Source organism: Pipistrellus hanaki (genome assembly GCF_964339955.1).
Source record: "Pipistrellus hanaki genome assembly, chromosome: X".
Taxonomy (NCBI): Eukaryota; Metazoa; Chordata; class Mammalia; order Chiroptera; family Vespertilionidae; genus Pipistrellus; species Pipistrellus hanaki.
The window spans coordinates 71,316,777-71,326,469 of NC_140524.1; the positions used below are offsets into that span (position 1 = coordinate 71,316,777).

The 9,693-nt window shown below is 39.6% G+C and overlaps 1 protein-coding gene across 1 annotated transcript in view; it reads left to right on the forward strand.

Annotated features, from left to right (window-relative positions):
- TAF1 (TATA-box binding protein associated factor 1) overlaps positions 1 to 9,457 on the forward strand; it is a 106,536-nt gene extending 97,079 nt beyond the window's left edge. The window contains exon 38 of the mRNA XM_084869405.1: positions 8,896 to 9,457. Within this exon, the coding sequence (XP_084725531.1) occupies positions 8,896 to 8,914 (19 nt within the window). The 3' untranslated portion in view covers positions 8,915 to 9,457. The remainder of the gene's footprint in view (positions 1 to 8,895) is intronic.
- Positions 9,458 to 9,693: the final 236 nt, after the last annotated feature.

Below are 9,693 nucleotides of genomic sequence, written 5' to 3' on the forward strand. Positions count from 1 at the left end.
GCTTGGAGATGCACGATGCAGTTCTTGAGTATCTGCTGAACACCGTGCTTCTGGACGTACAGCTCACACCCCTTCAGACTCATTCTCCTCCAGTGGGAGGGTCAGTGGTGAGGCCATGGTGCTCACATCCTGCATCCTGGATAGATGGTGCTGGAGGGATGGAGCAGGGACTAGAGAATGCGGGGAGGGCAAGTGGGTCTCTGCACTGCAGCGGCACTGGCTTCCCACCACCTCCCCTCACAACAACCGTTTTTATTTTTTCATATTACCTCCAAGTCTTTTTCTCTCTCACAATTGCATAATTTTACCTGATAGTATTCATGTTGTACAAAGTATATGGTTTTTTTTAAAATTTAAAAATTAGTATTGTTCAAGTGTTACTGCTCATTGTAGAAAATTATACAATAGATAAGTAAAAAGGTGGTATAAACTTGTAATCCCACCACCAGAGAAAATCATTGTTGATTGTTACAAGGCTATGGCACTAGCTCAGGTGAGAAGTGATGAGGACTTTAAGTAAAGCAATGCTACTTGGGTTGAAGAAGATGGGATATATTTGGGAGATATGTAGGAAGTACACTCAACCGTGCTTGGTGACTTAATTGTTATGGGAGGCAAGAAATAAGGAGGCATATAGGATTCAGTCATGCAGTCAATAAATATTTATAGTGTGCCTACCAAGTGCCAGGCACTGGGACATAGCAGTGACAAACGGGTAAAAATTTTTCTTCTCATGGAGTTTCTACCCTAGTGGAAAAGAGACATACAGTAAACAAATAAACATAGCCCTGGCTGGGTGGCTCAATTGGTCAGAGCATTGTACTGTGCATCACAAGGTTGTGGGTTTGATTTCTGGTTAGGGCACATACCTAGGTTGATTCCCCGTCAGGGAGTATATGTGAGGCAACCGTTTGAAGTTCCTTACATTAATGTTTCTCCCCCCGCCCCTTCCTCTCTCTAAAACAATAAGACATATCCTCCAGTGAGGATTAAAAAAAACTGCCCCACTGGTGTGGCTCAATGGTTGAGCATTGACCTTTGAACCAGGAGGTCATGGTTTGATTCCTGGTCAGGGCACATTCCTGGGTTGTGGGCTCCATCCCCAGTGTGAAGGGAGTACAGGAGGCAACCAATCAATGATTCTCTCTAATCATTGATGTTTCTCTCTCTCCCTCTCCCTTTCTATCTGAAATCAATAAAAATACGTTTTATGAAAACACACAACAAACAAAACAAACTATATTAGAAATAAAAGAAGGTAAACCCTAGCCGGTTTTGCTCAGTGGATAGAGTGTCGGACTGCGGAATGAAGGGTCCCAGGTTTCATTCTGGTCTAGGGCACATGTCCGGATTTCAGGCTTGATCCCCAGTAGGAGGTGTGCAGGATATAGCCAATCAATGATTCTCCCTCAAGATTGATGTTTCTCTCTCCCTCGCCCTCTCTGAAATAAAAAATATATATATAAAAATAAAAGAAGGTGATATATTAGTAGTTGTGACTGGTTTGGGGTGGGGATGGTCCTGTTTTATTTATTTATTTTTAATTTATTAAGGTATTACATGTGTCCTTATTCTCCCTTTACCCCCTCATCCCCCTCATTCATGCCCTTACCCTTTTGTTGTCTGTGTCCATTGGTTAGACTTATATGGATGCGTACAAGTCCTTTGGTTAATCTCTCTCCCTTACCCCACCCTCCCCTACCTTCCCTTAGGTTTGAAGTTCTGATCGATGTTTCTTTGTCTCTAGATCTGTTTTTGTTCATCAGTTTATGTTGTTCATTATATTCCATAAATGAGTGAGATCATGTGCTATTTATCTTTCTCTGACTGGCTTATTTCATTTAGCATAGTGCTCTCCAGCTCCATCCATGTTGTTGCAAATGGTAAGAACTCCTTTTTTTACCGCAGCGTAGTATTTACCATTACCACAGTTTTTTAATCCACTCATCTACTGATTGGGCACTTAGGCTGTTTCCAAATCTTAGCTATGGCAAATTGTGCTGCTATGAACATAGGGGTGCATATATCCTTTCTGATTGGGGTTTCTAGTTTCCTCGGATATATTCCTAGAAGTGGGATCACTGGGTCAAATGGGAGTTCCATTTTTAATTTTTTGAGGAAACTCCATACTGTTGTCCACAGTGGCTGCACCCGCCTGCATTCCCAACAGCAGTGCATGAGGGTTCTTTTTTTTCGGAATCCTTGCCAGTACTTGTCATTTATTGATATGTTGATGATAGCCATTCTGACAGGTGTGAGATAGTACCACATTGTTGTTTTGGGGATGGTCCTGTTTTAGATAGGATAGACAGGAAAGTCTCTAATGAGGTGGTAACATCTTAGCTAAGGCTTGAAAATAAGAAAGATCCAGCCTTTTATCAAGCCAAAGGAAGGTCGATCTAGGCAAAGAAAAACAATAAAATCAAAGACTGGGGCAGAAATGAGGTTGATGTGCTGGAGAAACTGGAGCTAGAGTACTCAGAGTGTACCGACCAGAAGCCAAAGGTGGAAGAGAATGTGAGGAATGAAGGAATAATCAGTATTTAAAATGCAACAGAGAAGTCAAGTAAGAACTGAAAAGTATCCATTTAATTTGGCAATTGGGAGATCAGTGGAGTGGTAGGATAGGAAATAGATTAATTCTGAATGGATTAAGGACTTAGATGTGCTAGGCAAAAATTTTTTACTTTGTCTTTTTTTATTTGTTTGTTAATTCTCACCTGAGGATATTTTTCCATTGATTTTTAGGGAGAGTGGAAGAGAGGGCGAAAGACAGAGAGAAACATCAATGTGAGAGAAACACATATCAATTGGTTGCCTCCTGCACGAAACCCTGACCAGGCCTGGTCCAGGGAAGAACCTGCAACCAAGGTATGTGCCCTTGTCCAGAATGGAACCGGGGACCCTTTGGTCTGTAGCCCAATGCTCTATTCATAGCCAAACCGGCTAAGGCAATTTATTTTTATTTTTATTTTTTTACTTTTTAGACAAAAATGTGAGAGAATATTTCTGTAACTCCAGTTTAGGGAAGGATTTCTTAGACAAAACCTTAAAAGCACAAACCATAAATGAAAGTTTGATATATTTGACGGGTGTTAAAATACCAACTTCTATTAAAAGACTTCATTGATCAATAAATATATATATAAAATATATTTTATTGATTTTTCACAGAGAGGAAGAGAGAGGGATAGTTAGAAACGTCGATGAGAGAGAATTATCAACCAGCTGCCTCTTGCACACCCCCCACTGGGGTTGTGCCCGCAACCAAGGTACATGCCCTTGACCGGAATCGAACCCGGGATCTTTCAGTCCACAGGCCGACGCTCTATCCACTGAGCCAAACCGGTGCCGGCAAATATATATTTTTTAAGAAAGACATAAATGGCTGAAACCGGTTTGGCTCAGTTGGCCTGCAGACTGAAAGGTCCCAGGTTCGATTCTGGTCAAGGGCATGTACCTTGGTTGCAGGCACATCCCCAGTGAGGGTATGCAGGAGGCAGCTGATCGATGTTTCTAACTCTCTGTCCTTTTCTCTTCCTCTCTGTAAAAATCAATAAAAAATATATTTAAAAAAAGACAAACAGGCTGCATGGTCTGGCAAAAGATATTTGCAATTCATATAACTGGTAGAGAATAACTTTCCTGTGTGTGTGTGTGTGTGTGTGTGTGTGTGTGTGTATGTATGTGTGTGTGTGTGTGTGTGTGTGTGTGTGTGTGTGTGTATATATATATATATATATATATATATATATATATATATTCAGGATATATATAAACTATTGTACATTAATAAGAAAAAGACAAGCCACCCAATAGAAAGTTGACCAAAAGACATATATAGGCATTTCACAGAAGAGGACACAGGAAAGACCAATGAATAATGAAAAAATGACTGATCTCCTCCGTGATCAGGGAAATGCAAAGTCCAACCACAATGAGATCACTTATACTTATCAGACTGACAAATATTACAAAGTCTGGTAACACCGGTGTTGTTGAGGAGGTTGTGCAATAGAAATCTTGCTACAGAAGTGTAACATCACTTTGGATACATTTTTTCATGTAGTAAGTCTGAACATGGTTATAGGCATATCTAGTTTTTGTTTGTTTGAAATATATTTTTATTAATTTTAGAGAGGAAGGGAGAGGGATAAAAAGATAGAAACATCAATGATGAGAGAGAATCATTGATCGGCTACCTCCTGCATTGCCTACACTGGAGATCGAGCCTACAACCTGGGCATATGCCCTGACCAGGAATTGAACCATGACCTCCTGCCAGTCAGGCCAATTTTATCTTTTTGAGACTAGCTTTTAAGCTTTTTTAAAGAGCCAGAATCAAAGCAGCCTTTTAATCTCAGGCTAACTTTGCTCCACTACTTAGGCAAAGCCCTTCTCAGTATTCCACCTAGTGTCTTGTTTTTTTTTGTTTGTTTTTTTTTTTTTTTAATATATTTTATTGATTTTTTACAGAGAGGAAGGGAGAGAGATAGAGAGCCAGAAACGTCGATGAGAGAGAAACATCGACCAGCCACTTCCTCTACACCCCCTACCGGGGATGTGCCCGCAACCAACGTACATGCCTTTGACCGGAATCGAACCCGGGACCTTTCAGTCCGCAGACCGACGCTCTACCACTGAGCCAAACCGGTTTCGGCCCACCTAGTGTCTTGTGAGTTATGTAAGTTTTCTCACTTGGACTGGTGGGAACACAAAGCCATCTAGTCCCTGTGTGAGCTTTGAGTATTTTCCACTCTAATACTTTCAGGTGGTTCTTTCTCCAACTTTAGGTAGTTTCTTTACTTTCATTCGCTACTCAATACTCAAGGGGCATCCTCTGCAAATCTCCAGAGCTTTCTCTTTGTACATCTCTCTGCTCTCCTGTAGTGTCCTGTGAACTTAAGCTTCCTTGTCCTCCCTGGACTCCCAACTATGTCTTCTCAACTCAGAGAGACTGCTGGGCTCCGTTTGGGTTTCACTTATCTGTCCTGTGGCTTAGAATCTATCTCCAGATAGTATGCTAGGACAATCATACGACTCATCTGATTTGTTTCTCCTCTTTCTGTGACCATTATTATGTGCTGCCTGATGTGGCATGTCTGAAAAGTGTTGTGTCATATACTTTGCCCATTGTTGTTATATCAGGGAGGAGGATAAATTAGTCAATCTTGGCCAGAATTGAAAGTCTTTTCTGGCTTTTTGTGATATGGGGGTTTAACATTTTAGCTGTCATATTTTTCTGGGCAGCGAAGAAGTCTAGGATGTGGCTCCGAGAGTGGAGGCTGAAATGGAATGGAAAACAAAGTTCCTGGAGTAAAGGCAGAGTAGGAAATGGAAAGCTGGATTGATAAATGCATCATTCATATTTCTGCTCAACACACAAATTAAGTGGGGGTGGAAACTGTCATTACAGGGGCATGAGAATGATAAAAGGAATAAATTAACAGTGGTTTTGGAGAACTGTGAAGTATTTTCTGTAGCTGGAATATACAGTACCTAAGAAGCCATGTCAGGAAATAAAGTAGACTGGTGACTAGAAGGATGCTGTCTGTCATACTAAGGAATTTGGGTATTTTCTTGTTGGCAATTGAAAAAGTTAAGAAATTGGGAAGCCAGGAGTCAGATGGTTACCTAGATTAATTCTGGAGTCTTAGCTAATGACAAGACACAGGGCAGAAAGGAAAACTGAAAGCTAGATTAAAGAATTCTTCCTGAATAAGGAGGTTGGGATGATAGTTTTAGAGTTGTGTAAGCAGTTATGAAGCCAGGTACTATGAGCCTCAAAGGAACAAAAATTATTCCCCATGAGTGATGGACTTGGCAACAAGGAGGAAGCTTTCCTCATCTGTCCACTGCCGTCTTTGTGGGAGTGAGTGTGAGAGGAGGCAGTCTCCTTTGGGAGGAGACGCAGGAAAACAGGAGCTTCAGGAGAGAACCGCAGTTCAGTAAAGGCAAGGGATGGAAGGTACTGTTCAGTGGAGAAAACCAGGGTGTAGTAGTTTGTTTTCTGTGGAACAGGAGCCCCAGAGAGTGCAGTGGAAAGGGCTCTGAGAAAAGCAAACAGTGAGAAAAACAAGTCGAGGGTGTTTGTGGAGGAAAAAAAGCATCTTGGACTCTAATATTAGTTTTCACTTCTTTTCCAATCTTGTGAAGGTGGCAACACCTTCTGTTCTCTATAGTGGTCTTCTCTTATCCATAGCTTCACTTTTTGTGGTTTCAGTTACCTCCAATCAACCATGGTTTGAAAATATTAAATGGAAAATTCCAGAAATAAGCAATTCATAATTTTTAAATTGTGCGTTGTTCTGAGTAGGGTGATGAAATCTCAAGCCATCTCACTCTGTCCTACCCAGGACATGAATTATCCCTTTGTCCAGCATAAATACGCTATATGCTCTCAGCCTATTAACATGTAGTAGCCCTCTCCATTATAAGATTGATGATCAAAGGGAGAGAAAGGCCACATTTACATAACTTTTATTACAGTATATTGTTATAACTGTTTTATTTTCTTATTATTGTTAATCTCTTGCTGTGCCTTATTTATAAATTTAACTTTATCATAGGCACTATGTATAGGAAAAAAACGTAGTGTACAGGTTGGGGCAAAAGTAGGTTTACAGTTGTTTGTATGGAAAATAATACAATAATTAATAAATAATAATACAAGAACAAATTGTGTTTTATTCACAACTATCAACCTACTTTTGCCTCACCCTGTATATAGAGTTCAGTACTACCTGTGGTTTCAGGCATCCTCTGCGGGTTTTGGAACCTACCCCCTGAGATAATGGGGTACTACTGTATTGTCACTCTTTCTTTAATGCCATTCTATTTATTTATTTATTTATTAAATTTTAATTGACTAAATTTTTTTTTTTTGTTAATCCTCACCTGAGGATATTTTCCCCATTGGTTTTTTTAAAGTAGAAGGGTGTAAGAGAGGCAGAGAGAGGGAGGGAAGAGACGTTGATGTGAAAGAGACACATGGATTGATTGCCTCCCGCATGCGCTCTACCCAAGGGCCGGGAATCAAACCCACAACCCAGGTACATGGTCTTGACTAGTGTGCTGGCCAACACTCCAACTACTGAGCCACACAGGCTGGGGCTTAATTGATTTTTTTTTTGAAAGAGAGAGAAACATCAATTTGTTGTTCCACTTATTTATGCATTTTATTGATTGCTTCTTGTATGTACCTTGACCCAAACCCACAACCATGGCGTACCAGGATAATGCTCTAATCAAGTGAGCTACTGGCCAGGGCTTTAATGTCATTCTTGTGGGGGTTTTTTTGTTTGTTTTTTTAATGATGTTTTACTATAGTGACGTTTTCTTTTTTATATATATTTTTATTGATTTTAGAGAGGAAGGGAGAGGGAGAGAGAGATAGAAACATCAACGATGAGAGAGAATCACTGATCGCCTGCCTTTTGCACCCCCCCCAAAAAAACCCAAAAACTGGGGATCAAGCCCGCAACCCAGGCATGTGCCCTTGGCTGGAATTGAACCTGGGACCTTTCAGTCCACAGACCGACGCTCTATACATTGAGCCAAACCAGCTAGGGGTTTAATGCCATTTTTAATGTGCTCTATTACAATCAATTTTAGTTTCACTTGAACATATTTCTAACTCTTACTTTGTTTTCTGTCTAAAATCCATATAATCAGATTAGGATGTCTCTAAGTAAATAATATCTCTAGCCCTTATGCATTGTGCTCTCTCTGTAGCAGAAAAACCCTCTCATTCTAATATCTTAGGAGGCTAAATTGTTTTCTCTGACACTATCAAATAGCTCTGTATTCACTACTGATCATATCCTCCCTGTTCTCCCAGAACTCCTGCTTTCAGTAGGAGTAGAAAATGGAAATGCCCTCTTATGCTCCTTAGTTTTCAGATTTTTATCCAGGCATCATTCCATAGAAGTGCTTTGCAACTTATTTGTAGAAGTGCCATTCAATCATGTATGAGGCGCTTGGAGAGCAGATAGAGGTCAGAAAGTTTGGTTGATTCTATAACATCCTGCAGATTCACAGTATTTACAACAACCTCATCCCCGTATAACATTACATAGAGTATTTAATTTTTGTATACATAATGTATAGTACAAAAAATAAAATGTACAGAAAGGTATGTGGTAAAGAGTAAGTTTTCCTCCCCTTTCTATTCCTCAATTTACTTTTTTTTTCCCTGTAGGCAGTTATCAGTTTGTAATATTTTTCCAAAAATATTCAATTCATTTATCAACATATATTTATATATTCCTTGAAAAAAAAAACAACCCACAAATTGTAGCATTATATGCCCACTGTTTTGCACCTTGCTTTTTTTTTTTCTTCACTGATTTTTGGAGAGGAAGGGAGATGGAGCAAGAGAGAGAAACATCTATCGGTTGCTTCCCACATGCCCCCCACCAGGTATCAACCTGGACATGGAATTGAACCAGTGACCTTTTGGTGCATGGGTTGACACTCAACCAACTGAGCCACACTGGCCAGGGCAGCACCTTGCTTCTTTTACTTAACAGCATGTGCTGGAACTCTTCCCAAGTAAGTCCCTATAGAGTTGCTCATCATTTTTGTGATTGCATAGTATTTCACTGCTAGCTGTACCATGGTTTATTTAATCAATTTCCTACTGGTAGACTTTTAGATTACCTCCAACTTTTAGCTCTTGCAAACAGTTGTTTTTAGTGAATACTTTTTGTACATGTGTCATTTCAAACATGTATTTACAGGCTATATATAGAGTAATATATAGATTATAAAGAAATTAAATATAGAATACATCCCTTGAAGTGGAATTCTAGATCAAAGACTATAGCACGATGATTTTTTTTAAATTAAAAAAAAATTCAATTACAGTTTACATTCAATATTATTTTGTATTAGTTTCAGGTGTGCAGCATAGTGGCACTATGACTTTTGATTGGCCATGAGGAGGCTCTATCCAGTGATTATTGAACACCGTGGCAGCAAGTCATCCACTTCCACATCCATTTCTGCTACTGCTGCCAAGGGCAGCTGTTTCCACTTCTTTTTGTTTTACTTACAGAATCCTTCCTCTTCTGCGGAGTATGTGATAAGACATTTTGTCTAGTGGTTCTGTGTAATACCTTCATGGAGAATGCTTATGCTTCATATCTGTGTTGTAATGTTTCTGGTTCAACTTGTTATTCTTTTCACCTTCTTCTACTTATCATCATAACCTTGGTTATGGAAACCCTCTGCTAACTTTCTAGAATCTTCCCTCTCCTTTTTCCTAAACCCCTTTTTACTACACCTCTTTCTCCCCCTCTTCCTTCTTATTTTCCTTTCCCTTCTCTTTTTTTCTTTTCCTATCCCCTCTTCCTCCTACTACTTTGTAATGTTATTTTGATATGTCAGTTTGGTTAAGATATAGTTATTTTTTTATTGTTAGATATTTATTTACAATAAAACTCTTTTGAAACTTTACTCAGTCCTCAGTTATTGAATCAAACTAATTTTCATGTGCAGGTAGGCATTTTGTCGATGTGATTAAAGTCCATAACCAGTTGACTTTAAGTAAGGGAAATGATTCTAGGTAATCTGGGTGGGCCTGATCCAATCAATTGAAAGACCTTAAGAGCAGAGCTGAGGCTTCCCTGATGAAGAAGAAATTCCTGCTGTGAACCGTAAGTAGCTTTGGTCTGTATCTTGTAAGAGTTC